This window comes from Sycon ciliatum, chromosome 8 (genome assembly GCF_964019385.1).
Source record: "Sycon ciliatum chromosome 8, ocSycCili1.1, whole genome shotgun sequence".
In the NCBI taxonomy this organism is placed as follows: domain Eukaryota; kingdom Metazoa; phylum Porifera; class Calcarea; order Leucosolenida; family Sycettidae; genus Sycon; species Sycon ciliatum.
In genome coordinates this window covers 3,711,351-3,733,946 of record NC_088650.1, presented here as the reverse complement: position 1 = coordinate 3,733,946, position 22,596 = coordinate 3,711,351, and the positions used below count along the sequence as shown (strand labels likewise).

The 22,596-nt window shown below is 46.9% G+C and overlaps 2 protein-coding genes across 4 annotated transcripts in view; both read left to right on the top strand.

Annotated features, from left to right (window-relative positions):
* The first annotated feature begins 529 nt into the window (after positions 1 to 529).
* Positions 530 to 8,231, top strand: LOC135822407 (uncharacterized). Its single transcript, XM_065335168.1, has 6 exons — positions 530 to 1,090; positions 3,554 to 3,727; positions 4,035 to 4,205; positions 5,262 to 5,423; positions 6,103 to 6,267; positions 6,609 to 8,231. Exons 1-6 carry the CDS (start codon positions 733 to 735, stop codon positions 7,892 to 7,894), a joined length of 2,316 nt encoding a protein of 771 aa, XP_065191240.1. The 5' UTR covers positions 530 to 732; the 3' UTR covers positions 7,895 to 8,231.
* Positions 8,232 to 10,777: 2,546 nt separating this feature from the next.
* The window catches only part of LOC135822286 (myosin-IIIb-like), a 31,815-nt gene continuing 19,996 nt past the window's right edge, over positions 10,778 to 22,596 (top strand). Inside the window, exons 1-12 of one of the 3 annotated variants that reach the window (XM_065335021.1) lie at positions 10,778 to 11,022; positions 14,814 to 14,982; positions 15,883 to 16,053; positions 16,559 to 16,663; positions 17,448 to 17,547; positions 18,386 to 18,462; positions 19,213 to 19,358; positions 19,699 to 19,764; positions 20,372 to 20,462; positions 20,883 to 21,077; positions 21,485 to 21,601; positions 22,152 to 22,259. In XM_065335021.1, the coding sequence (XP_065191093.1) occupies positions 14,833 to 14,982; positions 15,883 to 16,053; positions 16,559 to 16,663; positions 17,448 to 17,547; positions 18,386 to 18,462; positions 19,213 to 19,358; positions 19,699 to 19,764; positions 20,372 to 20,462; positions 20,883 to 21,077; positions 21,485 to 21,601; positions 22,152 to 22,259 (1,326 nt within the window). In that variant the 5' untranslated portion in view covers positions 10,778 to 11,022; positions 14,814 to 14,832. Of the gene's footprint in view, positions 11,023 to 12,235; positions 12,596 to 14,810; positions 14,983 to 15,882; positions 16,054 to 16,558; positions 16,664 to 17,447; positions 17,548 to 18,385; positions 18,463 to 19,212; positions 19,359 to 19,698; positions 19,765 to 20,371; positions 20,463 to 20,882; positions 21,078 to 21,484; positions 21,602 to 22,151; positions 22,260 to 22,596 lie in introns of those variants that run through there. The other 2 variants (XM_065335020.1, XM_065335019.1) reach the window with 2 other exon arrangements.

The following is a 22,596-nucleotide window of genomic DNA, read 5'->3' as shown; positions in this document are numbered from 1 at the left end:
TGTCAATCTAACGACATCTACATGATTGTATCGGTACTGACGGTAGATCCTCAATGACCTCATGCACCCTCCGTTTACCATGGTTTACATGGTCTATCTAGATAGACCATGTAAATATCTGCATCACAACTTCAAGTCAGTCACCAGTGCCCCGGTGGTCACCACTGGTCACTACGTAACCATGATAACGTCGTTGTAGATCTACCTCACCCTGTTTTACCCTTCATGTACGGTATTGTAGATAGATCTACCAAGTCCATGATGTAGATGTACCTGATGTACGGTCCGCTCAATAATCACTGACTGGTAGATCTACATGATTGTACATTGATCACCGGTATGTCATGTAGATCTACCAGTGATCTACCCACCCAGACTTCGTCGACAGACTCGGTGGACCATGGCGGACGCGACGGCGCGACACTACGGGTCATTCATCTGTCACTTGGCACTTGTGCTAGTGCCACATCGGGTACTTTTTCTCCAGTCATTTTCCGGCTGATCGTGGAGAGGCTTTGGCCTTTATTCCGATTCCAGCTTGTGCAGTGTGTGCTTGCAGAGGGCGAATTTCTCGATGCTCGGAATGAAACGGTTAGCTACAATGGAAGGACATGGCGATCGAAACGCGATATATTGGAGTGCCGCACAGCCGTTGTGGCCAGTCTGTGAAGCTTTCCTTGGCTGTTGCACGCTCGTAACCTCAAAGTGGAAATTTGGCCAGCCGTTTCGAAAATGGGTGCTTCAAACTTAGCTCTATTCCTAACCTGTTTGCTAGTGGTTGGTACGGCTACTGGGCAAGCAGAAGAAAGCAGCTTAGAAGCTGATGTGGGCCTAGATGATTCTCTTGGCGAACAGTCTGCGAGCGTACTTACAGAAAATAGCAACACTGAGGAGCAAGGCGATGATTCACTGCTAGCAGCATTGTCGAGTCAGGATACGAACGAAGCTCGCAAAGGTAGCATCCGCAAACACAACTGGCTGTGGAAGGCTACTTACAACCGGTTTTCAAGTCGTGGACGAAAAGCGACTGTCGGTGGCGGTCGGAAGCTCAGAGGTCGGAAGGGTGGTCGCAAGTCATCTGCGATAAAAGGTAAAAGAGAAGATTTTAATCGCATTTCACCGCCCTTCAGCCGTAGAAAGTCTAGTACTAGTAGTAGTACTAGTCCCCCTTGAGGATTGATTCTACTCGAGTTTCGGCATCCAGCTCCACCCCAGCTTTCACTTATCGTAGTAGCAATGCGGTACGAAACACGCACTCCAGCTCTTCAAGTTCAAGCTCACCCTGTTAAGCTGCCGTTGTCTTTTATGCCAGAGAAAAGAGCGTTCGAGCAACATGACATTGTGATCATTGCCCCCCCCCCCCAACCCCTCTTATTTTCATTCCATTATCACATTCGCTTCCATGTAATTGGGCGTATATCCCGTGTGTAATTCCGAATTCAAAATGAATGAAGAAATACACACATACATACAATGTCATACTATTACTAATAGAAAAGAAAAGGACCAAGGAACTACAAGTTACGCTATAATGTCCACTAACACCACCAGTTACTAAGCAATCTGCAGTGATGTTAGTGGACATTATAGCGTAACTTGTAGTCCCTTGGTCCTTTTTCTTTTCTATAAATTCATCCTTGGCTCTCCAACCCAGTCCACACATACATGTACATGTACATACATACATACTTACCCAATGCTGTAGACAGCAAGCTGTTTCGGCCATAACGGTCTCAGCAGTACATACATAACAGTTACATACATACATACATACATACATACATACATACATACATACATACATGTACATACATGTACATACATACATACATACATACATACATACATACTCAATCTGCGGACAGAACTGTTTCGTCCTTTGTGGACTCGTCAGCGCAGCACAGAGGAAATGAGGCCGAACCTGATAGCAATGGAAATAAAAATTTCCAATCAGGCCCGAACGTACCTTGCCAGAGTGCTCAAACTGACAAGTCAGTGAGCTCTGCATAACGCAAACAGCAAAGGCACTACCCCACGCAAGAGTGCTCAACTGCTACAAGAGCAGGAGCGAAATACTCAATCTGCGGACAGAACTGTTTCGTCCTTTGTGGACTCGTCAGCGCAGCACAGAGGAAATGAGGCCGAACCTGATAGCAATGGAAATAAAAATTTCCAATCAGGCCCGAACGTACCTTGCCAGAGTGCTCAAACTGACAAGTCAGTGAGCTCTGCATAACGCAAACAGCAAAGGCACTACCCCACGCAAGAGTGCTCAACTGCTACAAGAGCAGGAGCGAAATACTCAATCTGCGGACAGAACTGTTTCGTCCTTTGTGGACTCGTCAGCGCAGCACAGAGGAAATGAGGCCGAACCTGATAGCAATGGAAATAAAAATTTCCAATCAGGCCCGAACGTACCTTGCCAGAGTGCTCAAACTGACAAGTCAGTGAGCTCTGCATAACGCAAACAGCAAAGGCACTACCCCACGCAAGAGTGCTCAACTGCTACAAGAGCAGGAGCGAAATACTCAATCTGCGGACAGAACTGTTTCGTCCTTTGTGGACTCGTCAGCGCAGCACAGAGGAAATGAGGCCGAACCTGATAGCAATGGAAATAAAAATTTCCAATCAGGCCCGAACGTACCTTGCCAGAGTGCTCAAACTGACAAGTCAGTGAGCTCTGCATAACGCAAACAGCAAAGGCACTACCCCACGCAAGAGTGCTCAACTGCTACAAGAGCAGGAGCGAAATACTCAATCTGCGGACAGAACTGTTTCGTCCTTTGTGGACTCGTCAGCGCAGCACAGAGGAAATGAGGCCGAACCTGATAGCAATGGAAATAAAAATTTCCAATCAGGCCCGAACGTACCTTGCCAGAGTGCTCAAACTGACAAGTCAGTGAGCTCTGCATAACGCAAACAGCAAAGGCACTACCCCACGCAAGAGTGCTCAACTGCTACAAGAGCAGGAGCGAAATACTCAATCTGCGGACAGAACTGTTTCGTCCTTTGTGGACTCGTCAGCGCAGCACAGAGGAAATGAGGCCGAACCTGATAGCAATGGAAATAAAAATTTCCAATCAGGCCCGAACGTACCTTGCCAGAGTGCTCAAACTGACAAGTCAGTGAGCTCTGCATAACGCAAACAGCAAAGGCACTACCCCACGCAAGACATACATACATACATACATACATACATACATACATACAAACATACATACATACACACAAAAGGCACAATGGAGGTTTACAGGGTTGTCGCAACTCGGAGTTTCTTAGTCGCCTGATGATTGCATTGAGCAAGAAACTCCGAGTTGCGACAACCCTGTAAACCTCCATTGTGCCTTTTGTGTACAAACATACATACATGTACATACATACATACATACAAACATACATACAACATGTCATGTACATGTACATACATACATACATGTACATACATACATACATGTACATACATACATACATGTACATGTACATCCATATACTTGTACGTGTACATCCTCATGCTGTTCTGGTTGTTGTCTGTTTTCTCTCTGGATGGCTCCAGGCAAGTACCGCATTGTCAAGTTCACACGTGGCCAGTGCTCGGTGACATGCGGTTCCGGCTTCCGTTCCGACACCGTGCTCTTGCGATGCAGGAAGAGAGGAAATTGCTTGCAGGACACAATTCAGAGAAGAACTAGACGCCGACCATGCCGGCAACCTGCCTGCCCATTTTCAGGTAAATATGGAGCATAGGGAGAGAGGGGAGGCAGGGAGTGGGGAAGGGAGAGAGAGAGAGAGAGAGAGAGAGAGAGGGGGGGGGGGGAGAGGGAGAGGTAAGGGAGAGGGAGGGAGGGAGAGAGTGGAAGCTCCACATCAAGTTTGTTGATTAGCATCAAGCCTTATCTCACTAACATAATTGCCTGTGCGCGCGCGCGCGCGCGCGTGTGTGTGTGTGTGTGTGTGTGTGTGTGTGTGTGTGTGTTGTGCTTGTGAGTTCGCCTCACAACTCATGTGCGTTGTCCAATCCCAATGCTCTCTTGCAGATCGTTATGTGCTGACATCGTACATGCTGGGAGAATGCAGTGTTACCTGTGGAACGGGAGTCATGGTTGAAGCGCGTCTCTACAAATGTAGCAAGAAGTCTGTATGCAAGAAGTCAGAGTATACCAAGAACTCAACCTTGAAATGCACTCGACCAAAATGCCCACCAGATGGTAAGGAATCGGGCTAAAGGACCAAACTAGCTTCTGACTTTTTCCATGTCCCATTTCGCGAAATTTCCACGAGTTCTTTCATTCCATCATTGCCTTCTCGTCAGGTGCATTCCATCATTGCCTTCTCGTCAGGTGCGCAGACAGAACTAAAGCTACCTGTAGTCGGACTGAAGCTGGTTTATTTATTTAGTCCCAGACTTAACTGGTGTTCTCTCATGTTCTGTGGACCTAGAAGAAAGTTTGTGTAGCAGATGCTACCAGTAATCTAAGGTTACGGGCACTCTTACAAAGGTGTTGCTATTGCTGTGGACCAAATATTAGTCAAACTCTCGTATGTTGAGCCAATATAATCATGCACAAGAATAAGCTAGGATAAAATGTTTCGAGTTATGACGAACTGTCCACGGAAGTTGAGTGTCTCGGTGCTCCATGTAAGTTTTGTGCCTTGTTGTCGCACTCGCTGACTGCATATGGTCTGGTTACTTTGGCGGACTGTGTATCATAACTCGTAACATGGTGTCCTTCTTCTTGTCTGTAACCCCTGGGAAGATGCAGCTCTTAAAGTACTGGGAGGTCCTGAATTCTTGATCCTTGAGGATGGTGGCGTTCCTACGGATGCGTAAAACTCAGTCTAATTGAGTATAGCACGAACCGTGACATTTTATTTCCATTCATTTTTTAAAATTCCGTGAATGGGCCCAGTTGTACTGAAAGTGATTAATTTTGGTAGTCAAGAGAATGCATTAGCAGTGAAGAAAAAAGAACGAGAGGGAGAGGGAGTGAACATGAGGAAAAGAACAAGTGTTAGTGGAATGTGGCCGAGGCATGATTTATACCCTTGACTTTTCTGATCACAGTCATGAAGATTTAAAAATTAGCAAAGCATTTATGCGTTGATGGCGTCATGCCCAGCAAATGTTAATGTAACCTTTTGACTCAGCTGATGTTCATTGTAGGAAGGCATGCGCAGTATTTTGCAATTCAAATCACTGTGAGAAACTTGAAGTTCGAACTCACCATTATCCCTTTTTCCACTTTGTTGCCTGTTCTCCGCAGCCAAGTATTCGGTTGCCGAGAAGCGAGTAGGCGAATGCAGTCGTACGTGTGGTGCTGGTGTCAAGGTGATCAAGGTGACTGTTGCCTGTGTAGGACAGGACTGCTGGAAGCCGAGGCGCGTGCGAACGTACGTTCGGTCTTGCCGCTTGAGGCCTTGTCCTGGTAAGAAAGATTGCTTAAATGTCAAAATGTGTACCTGCTACTATACGAAGTACGTCTACGTGCTACTGTAGAACCGGGAATTTTCGGTGTTAAAATATTTTCGGTATATCCCAAAATCAACGGTTTGGTAGCGCGGATATTTCGGTAAACCAGTTTTCCAGATCAAAGAACGCATTTTTCACACTGTACCATGGCTTTTTGAATTTTAGGCCGAGTTTTACTTTAGGCGAAAATTACCTTTACCGAAGTTTCTGGGTTTCTCCGGTTTCTAAGTACTATAAATGTTCCCGGGGTACTGGAAGTCTACAAAATTTGCCGTGTTTAAATTCCGGCTTCCCTGGGCTAAAACGGATATCGGCCACATTGAAATTTCAGCCAGTACTGCTGCCTGTATACACTGTCACCCTGACACTTGCAAAACAAAATTTCGACCGCAGCAAATTTTAGACCCAAAATGCCCAAGCTGACAATAGCCGGAAATATCTATTCGCCGACTATTTGTGGACTTACAGTACATGGGCTGATAGCGTATACCACATGTGATGACACCTCACCACTCCAGGCTCCAGCTATATGCTGTACTTCAAGTATTTAGCACAACCTCCTTTATTTGGGCACCTCGGGGTCCAAAGGGTCCTGTACCTTGAAATCACCTGTCATTCTGTTTTCTCCCTCACAGTATCGGAGTGGCAGAGGTTTGGCAAGTACAGTGAATGCTCAAGCAGCTGCGGACGAGGTGTTCAGAGTCGGCAGAGGGCATGCAGCACTGGCAATGCCTCTGAGTGTTCTGGAGGGACCAGGACTGCACTGCGCTGGAGATTCTGTCGCAGTACGCCATGCAGAGGTACGCTTAAAGGCAGATTTTGGTTAGATCTTTCCTCAGTGCATTGAAACTAGATGAACAGCTATGTTAGGACATCAACAATATGCTTTGAATTCTTGAATATTTCACCCTCTGCATCTTTCTGAGATGTGTGTATCTGTGTGTATGTTGTGTGTGTGTGTGTGTGTGTGTGTGTGTGTGTGTATGTGTGTGTGTGTGAATGCGTGTGTGTGTGTATGCGTGTGTGTGTGTGTATATGGGGGGGGGGGGTGTACAGTGCTCACTACACTCCGAAAGCAATGACAGCAAAGAGAATAAATTTAAGCCGTGTGCTTTGTAAAAATTTGTGGTCTTCATTGCAGAACTTCGACTATCCACATCATGGACTGCCTGGTCTGATTGCACGGCTCAGTGTGGCTATGGTGTGCAGTCACGGACTCGCTTCAAGCAGCGCGACTGCAACCTATTCCGCTCTCTCAGGCACACATACGGCCGACGAAATGTCTTTGTTCGGCCACAGCCACTTGTCAACATGAGATGGTGCTCAAAACTAGCACCGTGCAATACTACAGTGTCTACATCTCCGACGGCTGGTGAAGACTCCACGGCAAGTCCACTGGAGCAACAGACTACCACGGGAAGTCCACTGGAGCAACAGACTACCATGGGAAGTACAGCAATGACTACGGACATAGCGTTCACCACCAAAGCCACCACTACGCCACTACCTCCGACACCAACACCGACACTGAAACCGACACCAGAGGCTGCAAAGACGACCGGTGCTGAGATAGTGACGACGCTTCCTGAGGAGCCCGAAACACATGTGATCACGAAGCCTACAGTGTCAACAAGCTCAGATGAGACACTGGGTGAAGCAGGTGATATCCTAGTGACGGGTGAAGAGCCTGAAATAATCTTGCAGCCAGGGGACGGCCAAGAAGCGGTGGCCATCACTGAAGAAGAGGGCGAAGCGTACCAACTAGAAGACGAGCTTGCCGATGATGAGCCATTAGTGGCCAGTAGCACTGGGTCTACGGATAACAAACCCAGTGAAACGAATCTACCTGCTGTCAATGATCTGACCGATGAAGAGATATTAGAGGATGCCCAAAGAGAAGACCAAGTCCGGATAAAAACAGCAAGCGAGACTGAGGCTCCTGCAAACCTCAGTATATGGAACAGAATTTTGAATTCTCCTCCATCGAAAGATGGTGTTTCACTAGCCCAGCATGAAACCGAAAGTCAAGCAAAGTCAGATGGGCCTAGTTCCCGTAATCCCGCTTTGGCTATGGAGCCATTGCAGACCCAACCAGCAACAACAGAACAAAGTCACTCTGGGAACAACGGACGGGGAAATTCAGCTGTGAGGCAGTTTGAGCAGCATTCAGGCGACACAGCAGCTCATGGCAAGGCTGGAAAGACGAACAGGAGGGAGAGCAAGCCTAGTGATGCGGCAATGGTGGACGGCAACATGCCTCGTCATCAGTTTGTACGCGAGCAGACTGCCGTGCAAGATATCCCGAAGAGTGCAGAGGACTCCTCGTTCGGTGGCAATGATGAAAGCGACGAGGCAGTGAACGCTGATGAAGAGGAGAGTTTGGAAGAACTGCTACAAGACCTCTCTATGGAGAACGCCTTCAAGTAACTAACGCCTTCAAGTAAAACAGTGATAAGATATTTTTCTTTTACGTTTTCATTTCACATCGCTCTCCCATGTTCGTTTTAAGAGAGATTTCGTGCAAAATATGTTGGTAACGTTCACAGAAGGTTTCTCTGATAAGAATGTCCTATAGGAACACATGATCAACCTGAGATTCAGTAATCGATCGGTTCATGTAGTTTCACAGTGAGCAGTGAGTTTCACAAGTTCAAAGATATCCTTCTCCCAAACCCATGATGTGCAGCTTGTATGTTCACTCTTCGTTTCTAATGCTTATCACTTTTCATCCGTGTGTGCATTATAAGTATCTTATTTCAATCAATTGGTAGGTAGTTTGTCCATGAGAGATGTTGCAGGGATAACATCCTTTCAAGAGCAATCACGGCTCAATAGATGACTTGCACAAAGATTGTCTGGGTTCGAGACGGGGCATGCAAGTGGACCTTCTGACTCTGACTTCCCCACCTTTTGAGTTCGTGACTTTCGAACTATGTTAGTGTCGCTTTTTACCTGACGAACACTGAGCTAGTTTTCAAGTTTGGCTAGAGAGTAGAGTTGTTTTGATTCGACTTGTATCGTCATGCCGAAGCGCTGCTGCGCTCCTGAATGAACGAGCAGACGAGAGATGGAACTGAGGCTCCCGTTCCATACGTTCCTTTCCGAGCCGGCCAGGCGGGAGGCAGAAAAATGAGGGAATATTATTTTAGTAACATTGGTGTAGGCTGCAACAAGCACGTCGTGGTCCTGAAGTGTGACTACTTAAGTCTTTCCCGCAGTGGAAGCGAAGTCAAGCACAACGAAAGTTTGTGGACGTCTGAGAAAGAACTCGATTCCCTTTCAATCGGCTGCACTAGCTCCAGATCGACCCTCTCCTGAGGACAGACTGCGGAGAGGCCAGGAACCTGCCGAGTGACGAGTGGAAGCCTAAACCACGAAAATGAAGGGTGGAAGGACTGAGTATGAGAGCCAGATGGCCTTTAGTAGTACTTGAAGTAGTATCTGAGTTGAAGGAGAGAACAAGTGTGCTGGAGAAACGCTGCGAAGTCCTCAGGCCTGATGTGTACTAGCTACTGTTGAAGTCTCACTTGTTCCGATATGAACATTATTTTCATCAGCCCTTACTCTGAGCAGCTGTATCTAGACTGGGATCTAGGACAGAGACATAGCATTGTAAACCTTACTGAAGCCATATGTATCCGATGCCTGGCTCTAGTGAGAAAGCAGTTTGGCGCAGGCTCGCAAACTATGATGAATCAGGGAGTGGTGGAAAGTCACATTATACCTCTTCATGATTAGCTGGTAATGACGACGATGCGGCTTCGGCTGGGTCTCATGGGAAAGTAACTTGCATACCTGTTTAGTTGCAACGAGGCAATGGTACCCCATGTACTGAAGACATGATTGAACTACATTTCATCTCCTCCTGGGAGAATGTGGAACAAATAATGCCAGAGTGTGTCTGATACACATCACAGTCTGCTGAGTATGTTCATTATTGTGGACGTAACATAACTGCGCTGTGAGGTACCTTCTGCGTTGGACCTACAGTTGAGCCACTACTCTTCTTACAAATTCCATACAACGGTGAAAGGATTTGTTGGAGCATCATCAAACAGTGCATTCGCCTTCATCATACACTGGCTCCGTTGCCTACAGTAATTCACATCTTGACGGGTGCGCTGGGACGATACGGAAGGAGCGGCAACATTGGAGTGCTCATGATGCTGGTTAGCGGAGACGGATGTGAGTGTCAGGAACGGGAACGCAACCGCACTTCTGTACAGACCAGGAAGCGATGGAAGAGTTGAATCATGCCGTGTACAGGGACACAAGCGTAAAAATGGCTACATTTCGAATGTGAACTGGCGATGGCATTGTGTGGCGACGAACACAACTGCAACTGTTCAAATTTCAGCATTTCGAACATTATGCTTCCCACCGAATGGCTCACATGACGGAGTTGGACATTACCAGGCTAGGATTATCATTTGCTGTATTTATGGATAGTCCTTGAGTTTTCAGATGAAGTGCTTTATCTTTTACCTGTCGTTCCTTTAGTGTGGCACAATGTCCATGGCTGCTTTCTTGTCTTCATAACAGACTGGTATAATCAGCATGATTCTGCTTTATTAGAGAAGAAATACAAGTAAAAATTTCCTTTCGGAAAGGAAGCCCAGAAACGTCAACCCCCATGGACTGTGCTGTATGACTCTCGTCCATCGACGTTAACCGTCGCAATAACTGCTGCATGTATGTTGTGCTGTGCGAACCGTACATGATTTTAACAGCTCACCCACGCCTTCCCAACAGGCTCCTATATCCCGTACCGATAGCGTTTCATTGAATATGAACTAGGCTAGCACAGTTATTCTTCGTTCTTTTGATGGCGGCGGGTAGCATGGAACTTGACGTGTTCTTGGGATCCTCGTGCAACACTTGCTGTTCCCGGATGCCATATTATTGGGTGCATCGAGGTTGCTTCTATGCTCACTGTTGTTTAGTAAGACAATTTTTTTATAACTGTTTCACCGAAAAATATGGCAAGAGTATTTTGGGTTGGTTTGGACGCCTGGCTTCTCTTCACATAATAATACAGGCATGTACTTCCACTAACCCTACAAGTGCACATGACTCATGAGCTTCTGAATCTGAAGACAGTGACGGTACTGATCATGTACATGACATTGTAGTGATGTACATGTACATCATGTACATGCAGTGCACCGTTCATTCATGCTGACAAAAAAAGTACACTACAGACGGTGTATACTGTAGCCTTGTGTAGGGTGCCCGCAGTGTAGCCTGGGTGCACAGGGTGCACTTGCCCCGTCTCACTCGCGGTTCGGAGCTTTGTGCAAGTCATCTATTGTAGGCACTGCCTCTACCAGACTGCGAGTTTCATACAAACACCCGCATGTCGCCATTGTAGAGCAGTAACTGTTGTACCTATTTTTCCAATTCTGGCCAGTCAGCTAATATACTTCTTTTTCGTCTTGGAAGTTAGACGAGGGGAAGTAGCCATGTAGGGGCGTGAGCCCGCCTTCCGGCCGGGGAGTTACAGCTCGCTTGAATCGACTCTACTTTAGTGAAGAGGACGCACTCCAATTGATCTGGTGAGCTGCGTCGTGGGGATTTTGCAGTCAGACGTGTGACTGCGGGGCTCGAACCCGCGACCTCTCTGGTCGCGGACAAGTGCAATATGCAATTATGTACTATTGGGTAGCCTTTTTGCTTATGGGGCATAAATCAGTATACGTGAGGTGTGTGTTATACACCTCACGGGCACGGATTTGATCAAGTGCTATCTATTGCCCTAGCTTGAGCGATTCTAGGTTGTTTGTGGTGCATACTGTATACCCATTACACTGCATCCACAGCTGTAATTTATGAAGGCCCGCTTTAGTACATGCGCTGTCCCCGCAAACGCGGAGGCTGTATTGATTTTTAAAACTTTCTTTGCAACTCCTGCAGTTTAAGTACTAAGTATCATTATTATCTTAACGTAACCCAAAATCCTAGGTCGGACCATGGAGAATGAAGTTGAAGCCACCACTGCAGCTATACTTATGGTTGATAAAATTAATATGGTAAAGACACACCTGGCAATATGGCGGTAAACACACGCCTGCCCACACACGCTCTCTAAGCTGCAAAGTTCTGGCACAGAGCTCTCCTTCTCACCTCCACCACCATCAGTTCGCGCCTGGCGCCTAGTCGATGCATGGTTGGCGGTATCCGACATAGCAGGCTGGTACATGGTAGATCTACATCAAGTAGCGCATGGCACATAGAAGATGACACATGGAGCATTAAAAAGAAGACTTTAGTAAGTTGAGAGTGCACCATACCGGTACCAGACATAAGGCCAGCCCGGGACATAAATCACATAATCCACTGCACCTGATACTACTAGACTCCACTAACAGCAGTTGCAATACTCACATGAATGATTGTGTCATGGTTACATGGTTATCAGTGCACATGTGCCATGGCCCAGGGGCAGGGCTAGGGAGACATGTCCGGGGCCAGGAAGGGTGACGGGAGATTAGTATCAGCTGACTTTTGTAGTTCTAGCCCGCTTGTGTCTGTACAGTACAGCAGCAGATCTACTCAGACGTCAGAGTACCAGGTAGTCTGCGAGCCAGAGTCCCGGTAGTACTCTGGCTCGCAGTGAGGTGTGAATCCGCAAAGCAGGCGTTCCGTATTGGATCATGCAAATCTGTCAAAGACCAAGTGCCAAACACCATGAACCATTGTCATTGCATAGTTTGGCATAGATGATGAGCGCGAGCGTCGTACAAGTATTAGTCATCACGTCGTTAGTAATAGTAGATCTGCGAAGGCAGGTTCAGATTTTGGGGACCTGACGAATGAAAATTGTTCAGAAGAGAATCTAGCTGGTTGTGTCAACAATGAATGGCAGTGCTAGACGATAAGTAGAACGATCACCATTACGTTAGGCTGGCCACGTGGTTTGGAGGAGGAAGCTGCTTCGCGTCGACCCCAAGAACGAAATAGTTGATGTGCACAAGTCTTCGATTTGGAAACCTTTGCGGCGACGCATTCCGATTGACCCTGGTAATGACGCTGGGTTGCGCATATATCCACATGGGAAGGATGGACTAATACTCACTGCTACCTCAACCAGTGAATTTCTCTGCGGCTGACTGAAATCTGGAGCGATAGGTGAGTGCTCGAACTTCTACTAGTACTAGTAATCGATCGATTGCTTGTGTCGTGTTGGCTAGGCGAGTAGCAGTCCATTTTGCACGCGTCGCTGTCATGAATCTAAAAATGTAATACCATCGATGCATCCAGACCTGAAAACCGTGTTGAAACCGTGTTGAAACCGTGTTGAAACTGGGTCGATACTGGGTCGATACTGGGTCGATACTGGGTTGAAACTGGGTTGATACTGGGTTGAAACTGGGTCGATACTGGGTTGATACTGGGTTGAAACTGGGTTGATACTGGGTTGAAACTGGGTCGATACTGGGTTGATACTGGGTTGAAACTGGGTCGATACTGGGTTGAAACTGGGTTGATACTGGGTTGAATCCAGACCTGAAAACCGTGTTGAAACTGGGTTGAAACTGGGTTGAAACTGGGTCGATGAGACAAAAGCACAGTACTCCTTTCGATCCACCGTTGATAGCACCATTCTTTAGAGTTGCTCATTCTATACTTTATGCCACTTTGCATGCAAGGAGCTGTGCCGATACCCACGGTGAACTGGGTACTCACTTGATCGGAGTGAGGGTAACAAGGATGCGGTTTATGGGGTTATAGGTCCGTTACACGCTTGCTTGTTTGAGAGACTCATCCCCTCTCCCCTGACTCACTTGTGAGTTCTGCATACCACACTGAGGATAAAATGGGTGTAGAAGTGGCCCGCCGATGCGAATGTCTTTGCTTGACGTGTTCCTGGGCACGTCAGGTGATGCGGCCACGGATATGGCTAACTAATTACTTTCCTTCTTTAAAAAAATTGTTTACAGCCAATATAATGGGTATTGCCAGATGTGGGGTCTGGGAAATATCGAAGTATATTCCCCTTTTCATGGCATTTCCCAGGCAGGTAGCTGCAGGCTTATCTAGCTTGCTTACAGGGATAGCGAGACAGTACGCAGGACCACCGGAAGCAGTTTTCGATTGGTCCGGTAGTATCATGGCCTTTCACACTCTGTGTATGATATGGCGGGTACACATGACCGCCACATTCGGAAACATGTGTAGGTGGCCAAAAAGTTGGTCCGGTACTAACCTGGACCGGTTCCGGCAGGCCTGGTACGATCTGAGAAAGATGAGAAGTTGGTGGAGAAGGGGTCGTCATATTTAAGATTTCATGTGCCCAAAACCCGCTGTGTCCAGGAAGGCACCAAATGTACTCGTATGGTAGGAGAACGCTTCTGAAGTTCATCGATGACCCACACCGGGATTGGGAAATGCTGCTATAGCTGATTTTATACAGTCAACTGACGTTACCGGTACTAGATAAGTTAACATTAATGGTAGATGTGCGTATTGCTTGCATGATGCAGCAATGGTGAGATTGCCAGAAGTCCTGTACAGGTGAACAGGATGGTACTTTAACAGGGAAATGGTATGGGCACTGTGTGGTTCAGGGTATACCGTACTCGCGCCATTAGAGCCCTCTCTTGAATAGCGCCCTATCTCGAATAGTGCCCCAGTCTCCAAGAGCCAGCGAAAAAATAAATCCCTCTCTTGAATAGTGCCCCCCCCCCCAAACGCATGTCCAAGTTTGGTGTTCTTTTGCTAATGCTCTTGTCCATGTCATTGCACTGGTGGTTTCAGGATCAAAATCGCAGTTCTTGTTGCCATTTCTGTCAAGTTGTGATAGTTTACAGTACACTTTAGGCTGGATGACGTAAATGTACCAGCATTGAAAAAATAGTGCCCTCTCTTGAATAGTGCCCCATCTGTGATGAACATTTGAAAAAATAGTGCCCCAGGGGCACTAATCGCACGAGTACGGTACCAGCCATAAGGCAATGCTGCATGTTTAGGTCCCAAGTACACATTCCAGCAAAAATAGGTCAGAGTTTTGGAGAGAAAAAAATTACTATGCCTGTCTGGGATAGGCCGTTTACATTCTTGAGATGCTTTGTATAGATGATCTTAGGAAGAGAGCAAGCTTCGGGTTTTTCACCTGCACAATTAGTCTTAAAATATGTTGCTGGTGAATCGCCTGAAGTGTGTCCTCATCTTAGAACATTATGTTTGTCTCTCTAAACTTAAGTCCACCATGCGACTCGTAGATACAATTGTTGGGCAGTTCATTGTGGGTTGAAACTCTGCCTAGTTACTGCCAATTCCTTGTTACTGAATGCGTCACACAATACGGCCTTTGTTGTTCGATATTAATTTTTCGTTTCTATAGCAGTTACTGCCTAAACTCAGTGATGTGGTCGAGCAAGGAGCCGATCCCGGCCCTGAGTGGCCTACCAGAGCCCGGCTCACGGTGGGAGCTCATTGAGAAGATTGGCAGCGGCACGTTTGGCGAGGTTCACAAAGCGAGAGACTTCACCTCCGGAGCGATGGTGGCAGTAAAGGTCAGACTCACAGCTAAGAGCAGGGCATGTAGAAGCTAGATCATGACATCATTCTATGACATCATTCTGTGACTTTATTCCATCACCCCTGTTGTGTATGTCCTCAATTTTTGGGGAGTGTTTTGTGTGAGGCGACATCACCGGCTTTGCTGCTTGATTCATACCATCGCATGATGATGATGTCATTCAGATAGTCTGCGAGCATGGGATGTTGAGAAGTGTGGTTAAATTCACCTTTTGTCGTCCATCACTGTTTGGTTGGGGTAGAGTGACACTTTTTGCACAGTAGTCATTGTCATAAAATGATTGCATGTGTTTGTGGGGGCGTCGGAAGGTATTTTAGTATGGTACGGTCAGCCGTCTGAACTATACAATTTACTCCTGAGAGAGTGGTGGGTGAGCGGAATATTTTGGAAATTTAGATCCCAGATCAGTGTATTTTATTGACTCTCGGAGTACCTGGGGCAAAATGTGGTACGGTCAATACCGTAGTGACCGTACCGTGTCCGACGCCCCTGGTTTTCAATTCGTTTTGCAACGCTGTGTTGATGGCCTCATTTTTGGCTGCAATTATGGCTAACTATGGACACGTTTTGAGTCCCTTTGGTGGCATGAATAAACTGGTGTCTTTGCCTTTTGAGAGGCACAGGAATATGTCGAAAAGTACGAAACTGTGTGTTTGGATTTATCATTACTGTTCTGTCCACTCAGTCTTCACAGGTAATTACGTGATAAGATAGATAAAGTGAATGTATCATCCTTGGTAGTCATCTATAGCTGTGTGTGTGTGTGTGTGTGTATGTATGTGTGTGTGTGTGTGTATGTGTGTGTGTGTGTGTGTGTGTGTGTGTGTGTGTGTGTGTGTGTGTGTGTGTGTGTGTTGTTGTTGTATGAATATAGATAATGATCTGTGAGAGTGACAAGGAACAGGAGCTGGAAATGGAGGTCAACATATTCAAGAACTTCTGCTCGCCTGGCACCTCTCATCCCAACCTGCCGACATTCCACGGAGCGTTCATACAGCGCAGTGAGGAACGCTATGAGCTGGATAGACTGTGGCTTATCATGGAGGTATGATCAGCTGTACTCACCAGTGTATACTCGCTGAGAGCCCAGTTCTTTCATGCTTCTTCATGTGTCAGCTATGCACGCAATACTGACTGGAAAAAAAGTGTGATGCACAGGCTTCAGGAGCTGAGTCTGCCTTTCTCTTGAGACTGACAGATATCCTATGGATGCATGCTGTTCAGTCTCAGAGTACCATGTGAGACATCAGTCTAACCTAGTCTCGTACGAGCCATGGAGTCTTTTGTGCATTTATGATCTGAAAACATGCCTATGGTGGACATAAGCAGGATTTCACAATGACATGAGTTTGAGGTGTTCCGCTTACTTGAATAACTTTTGCTGGCAACCGGTGTGGATTAGTGGTGCTACCACTCGTAACCCAGTGTAACGACTGGGTGTTGCCGATGAATCTCTTGTAAATAAATCGTTATCACTTTGTTACAGTGATGCCGTTACACATACCGTTTCAGCTCGTCCTTTTGTTCGAAACTTTGAAATTTTGTTTTAGCTCTGCCGCAGTGGATCAATGTCTGAGTTGGCCAAGGCGATGGTGAAGCAGAACAAGACACTGTCCGAGGACGTGATCGGTTACGTCATGAAAGAAACACTCAAGGTATGGATTCACGTTGCATCCCAGACAGCCCCAACATTTAGCTGCCTTTTTAGTTGCCCTCTGGTATCATAATGATCTGGTTTGCTAGTAGTGACTGTGATTAATAATTGCCTTTAGTTTGTATGACATGCACTAAGTTGGGATTGTTCTCTTCATTTTTCCGGGTAATCACGAATTTTTCAATAGAGTTCTTTATCCGAGACAGACCCTGTCGCATTGGTCCTCTTTGTATTGACATGTTCCTGCTGTTATACATTGATATTTAGGTACTTGTTTCCCTTCTTCCCATGCTTCATCTTCCCCTCTCCTCTCCCCCATTTCCCCTTTTTCTTGCTAGATTTATGTGGGAGACTTCTGTGATAAGCATCCATTTGCTTTTGGAGAATCCTTTTAAGTACAATACAATACATGTGGTAAAAAAGGAGAAGGAAAAAATGTTATGAGTTATGACTTTTTCACCATAATTTAATTGGCTCACCATCCGAGTTGAATACATGTGGTTTGAGACTTTCTGGCAATCTTGATCTGTTGACGAATTTTCACTTGCACAATCCTGCTCGCTGTAGCTGACTTAAACTGGGCTGTGTATGGGATAGATTGCATTGGTCTTGGGAAGCTTGCGTAACCAAAGCGTATTATGTTACCCATTGTTGCTGGAGATACCTACTCAGAGTACATAATATCAGCAAAATGAAAACATGTGGGTAGCAACATTGATATTTGTTCACCGCCATTCCGCTATTCGCATTGCTTTTCATTCAGAGTTTTTTTTCTTTTCTTGTAGGCACTGGTCTTCCTCCATTCTCATGACATCATCCATCGTGACGTGAAAGGTGGTAACATACTACTTACTCATGACGCACACGTCAAGCTTGTCGACTTCGGTGAGTTGTACTGGAGGGAAATGTTTTTTGAGCTTTGTACATATTGTATTGTTTCAGGTGCATGCTGGTATTGCTGACGTTACACGCCCTTCCTTGCGATACTTACAATACTTGCAATACCAATGCTGTTCTTTTCAACCAGAAGCCAATGACTAGCCATGGATGTACCTCATCCCCTCGGGCATGCCCACACACGCCCACACACGCCCACACTCCAGTTCTGCAAAGGGGTTCCGTTTTGGGGGGGGGGGGGGGGACACAAAGTTTCACTGAGCTCGGTGTCTGGAAATTTGTTTTGGCCTGTGCATGGTGGACCTTCATTGCATAGCTAGATTATGTACTAGCCTGTGATATCTTGACTACTTCACTATTGCACATTCCACTGGTGCCACTTGCACAGAGTCTAGCTACTTGATAACAGTGTGCATGATTGACAAAACATACTGTGCTGCTTAATGAAATCCAGTCGCGTCACTCAAGTTTGCGACTTGCATCATTTGGCAGACCAGTGTTCGCAGGTCTAGGGCCTTGTACCGCCCGGTGCGTACTTGAGTGATGTGACTGGACTTCATTGAGTAGCACTGTCCTTAGCGCTTGCTCTGTGTGCCACACATAGCATGCATTGTTGACTGCTCTGGCACCGTCCTCTAAATAGTTATGCTTCAGTTGTTGTGTTCTTCTGGTCAGATATTTTATGGGCAATGTACCCATCACAAGCCTGCTGGGTTAAGTCACCTTCAGCCCATTTGTGATATGATACTGTGATACTGTTGATAGTGATACTGTTGGTTCAAAGATGCCTATGTTCTTTCCTTCATTCTTCCTACACTCCCCACAGGAGTTTGCGCGCAACTGAAGGAGAAAGAACAGAAAAGAAACACGTCCATTGGGACCCCGTACTGGATGGCGCCAGAGGTGAGAGTGGATTCCTCGTAGCCATGTTGTGCCAGGGCATGGTATTAGTGTTGCAATATTGACTTCATGTGGAGCAGAATGTTGTTTGTCAGCCATTGCGTCAAGGAACACTATAGTACAGCTGCTGGACCATGCGCTGGCACTTACAGTCAGACCTGGCATAACCGCACAATGATCCGTTTTCCACAAAAACATCCGGACAGGTGAGGGAACCGGATAATCGAACACACATACTGTATGTATGCATGGCATATGCTGTAAATCGGTAACCAACGACTTTCTTCCCGATGGAAAGGGATCCGGATAAAAGAGGACCGGGTAAGCGAGGTCTGACTGTACCTCTGTTGTAAACTATAATTATCTTCTGGTCAAGGAGCCATATGTATTCATTCTGAATTACGTAAATGCAGCAGAGAGCAATTGTTGTCTTGACCTGAGCTGCTATCCCAAGGAACTCGTTTGGGTTTAGTTTTGTTTGTCAGGAGACACATTTAGGTAAAGCCCTTCAGGGATAACGGAGATGTATGTGGGTGTGGGGGGAGGGGGGGGGGGAGTGTGTGTGTGTGTGGGGGGGGGGGGGGGGAGTGTGTGTGTATGGGGGGGGGGGGGGAGTGTGTGTGTGGAGGGGGGGGGGGGGGAGTCAACACAAGGCCGGACACAAGGAGGTGTAGGGCGGGGTCGTGGCTTGTGTACTGATCACTGTATGCTGCTGTTGCCGTTGTTTTGCCAAACTTGTATTGTTCACTATAGGTGATTGCATGTGAGCACTACCTCGAGGCGGAGTACGATGCACGGTGTGATGTATGGTCGTTCGGCATCACGCTGATCGAGCTGTGCGACTCCCGTCCTCCCCTGCACACTGTGCCTGTCAACGAAGCCATCTTCAAGATACCCAGGTCAGTCATGATTGCTAAACTCTAGACATTGTTGAATCATCTGGTAGGTGTATTTACCGCCATATTGCCTGGTGGGTGTATGTTGGAGAAATGAAGAATTTGGTGCAATGGGCTCATGTTACATTGTCCTTGGTCCTTCCTGGCTGTTGACGGTATGCCATCATGACGCACTAGCCTGCCTCACTGTCTCTGCGTGTGCATCATTTCTCATAATTATTCACTTAGCCGCCTATCCCAACAGCAATGTTTCTTGTCGCAAGCTGGCTGTGCATAGTGTCCAGCACATATCCGTATTTCTTTCTATTTCCGATTGTGTTCTTGACTGCCTACGTACATGCAGGGCTAGTCCACCCACCGTTAAGCAGCCAACTCAGTGGTCCACTTCTCTGAATGACATCATCAGCAGGTGAGATCAATAGCTGGGCCAAAATAATTACTCAGTTCTCTCTTTATGCCTGCATTACTAGCTATCACAGGCTCTCATGTAAGCCTGGTTCCGGGACCCTTCCTCCACCTCTATCACGTCCCCATGGGCAAACTGAAGGAAGAAACAAGGGTGTGAGCAAGCAAGAGAGTGAGCGGGTGGCGGAGTGTATGTAGGAGAGAGGTAGATAGATAGAGATAGATAGATAGAGAGATAGAGAGATAGAGAGAGACAGTGAGTGAGAGCGGGAGAGAGAGAGAGCAAGAGAGAGAGAGAGAGAGAGATAGAGAGAGAGAGAGAGAGAGAGAGAGAGAGAGTGAGTGAGTGAGAGAGAGAGAGAGAGTGAGTGAGTGAGTGAGTGAGAGAGAGACTTTCTATCCACTGGCAATACTACTCTATGTTGATCTGTGGTGTGCTAAACGGTTGGAGCACTCAGACAAGCAGCAAACTGGTGAACACGTAGTCTGCTATAGAGGTAGAAGTGGAGGCAATACTACCCTGTTGGCTGTATCGTGCAGTGATGATAAGGTGAAGTAGTTGATTCTATGCAACTCCCTTAGACCCTATACCGTTTGTTTTTTTGCTCTAGGTGTCTGGTTAAGAACTATGAGAAGCGGCCATCCATCCAAGACCTGTTCGACATCGACTTCATGAAAAATGTGCCATCAAATACGAAGCCGGTAAGCTGAAAAAAACGGTTCGCTGGCCAGCTTTCACATCAAGTGTGTCCTTGGCTTGCTACGCTCTCTCAGCCTGTCTGCCCTCCCCCCCCCCCCCCCCCACACACACATACACACTCTTCTCTTCTGATATATCTCATTCAACGGGTTATCACTCTCACATCCTTACTTGATAGCAGTCACTCCTATGGTTATTTGAGGTGTTTTGCCTACACCTTGAGCATGGTGTAATCCAGCATAATCAAGTAGCCATGCAGATGAAGCTGACCATGATGATTTAATGGAACGTGGATGCATACGCGACCTATATCGGAGGATTATCTTCTTCCTGGTATACAATATTGTGCCGCTGTGCTCTCTTAAACTGCTTACTCTGTTCTCACTTTGCTTGTTCTACCATTGCTGTGTTCACCTGTGTAGACAAGGCGTCAGCTCATGGCTGCTGTGGATATGGCCAATGGCGGTGATGGTGATGGTGCTGGTGACGGTAGTGATGGCAACACTTCAGGCGAGGACACTGCAGACAAGACTGATGGCGACATGACGCTGCGCAGTGGTCGGAGAGTGGGGGATGAGCTGGTCAACGACCTGACCAAGCTGGAGGTTCTGGATGAGGTATGTGATTTGGGAGATGTGAGGTATGTGATTTGGGAGATGTGAGGTATAATGCCACAGAAGTACTGTGTAGGACGTTATTTTCGGTGTAGCTTTGATTTCTGCACAGAAACCAGGCACCTGCATTTGCCTTACAGCTAAAAGGCACTGGAGAATGTACTAGAGTAGCCAACCCAAGCTCCGTACCCCATTCTATTCTTTTTGTACTAGAGTATGCACTGTACATGTATGTGCCGGGGATGCTGGTCACTTAATTCTACATCACACCTGAAACCTGGCAGGTCCCTGACACTGAAATTGTAATTCACGTAAAATGACATGTACCTGGGAGGAGGTGCAGGTGCAGAGCCGTGTACACTGTGTGTCTACTAAGCACTGGCTCTTGTGCTTGTATGTTGTCCGTTCAGTCCGTGCTGCTGCATCATCTGGCGAAGCGCTACGCCAAGAACATCATCTACACCAACATCGGTGACATCCTGCTGGCTATCAATCCCTTCCAGACGCTCAGCTTCTATGATGAAAAGGTGCGGCTGATCATTGCACTGATCATTGCACTGATCATTGCACTGATCATTGCACTGATCATTGCACTGATCATTGCACTGATCATTGCACTGATCATTGCACTGATCATTTCACTGATCATTGCACTGATGATTGCACTGATCATTGCTGTGCGTGCTTTACCTGTGTGCATGTTGTATTGTGTTCCCTGATGAAGTCCTTAGGATGGAAATTAATTTGGAGAGAGTAGAACTTTTGAATTGCAGCATCTGAGACCGTAGGTATGGGGGTGAATGATATTAGAAGAGGATCATCTTGATTGTGTCAGTGTAGAAGTTGTTCGCCGGCATAAAGGTTTCTTTCCGGATAGAGATTCATCTGTGAAACCTCAAGCAACATCTAGACAGATCTTTGCGTTCCTCTGCATGTGCACATAGATATAACCTAGATAGATATAGTGGATATAGCCTTGTTTGTGTTACAGGCTTAAACGTACTGATACATCTCTCCACTAATTATTGGATGTTGCTTCTGCCGCTTCTGCTGCTGCTGCTGCTGTTATTGCGCTAGACGTCCGACCTGTACCGAGAGCGAGTGGATGATCACACAATGCCGCCGCATGTCTACACGATAGCCGGACAGTGTTATCAGGACATGATGGTGCAGCGGCGCAACCAGGTGAGTAGTAGCAATCTACACAATCTGTATATCAGTGTTAGAGTGCTAACGCAAGTTAGCACCCAGCCCAGCAAGCTGGCCCAATTTGCACGCATGCGCGAGTCGCACGGGCAAGATCCCCCCCCCCCCTTCAAGATCCCACCCCCCCCCCCTTCAAGATCCCACCCCCCCCCTTCAAGATCCCCACCCCCCCCCCCCCATTCAAGATCCCACCCCCCCCCCTTCAAGATCCCGCGCAATGTACATGTACCTTGCTTTTTTATTGCTGTTTTGACTTTCGAGCTTGCAACTTCTTGATCGGTTGGGTGAATGTCCTGGAAAATTCATGTTTTTTGTG

Bases quoted from the DNA above. Each gene is read 5' to 3' on its own strand.
- LOC135822407 (XM_065335168.1), top strand. From the start codon at position 733: ATGGGTGCTTCAAACTTAGCTCTATTCCTAACCTGTTTGCTAGTGGTT. The intron at 4,206-5,261 runs GTAAGGAATCGG...TGTTCTCCGCAG, and splicing joins ACCAAAATGCCCACCAGATG to CCAAGTATTCGGTTGCCGAG. The intron at 6,268-6,608 runs GTACGCTTAAAG...TCTTCATTGCAG, and splicing joins TCGCAGTACGCCATGCAGAG to AACTTCGACTATCCACATCA.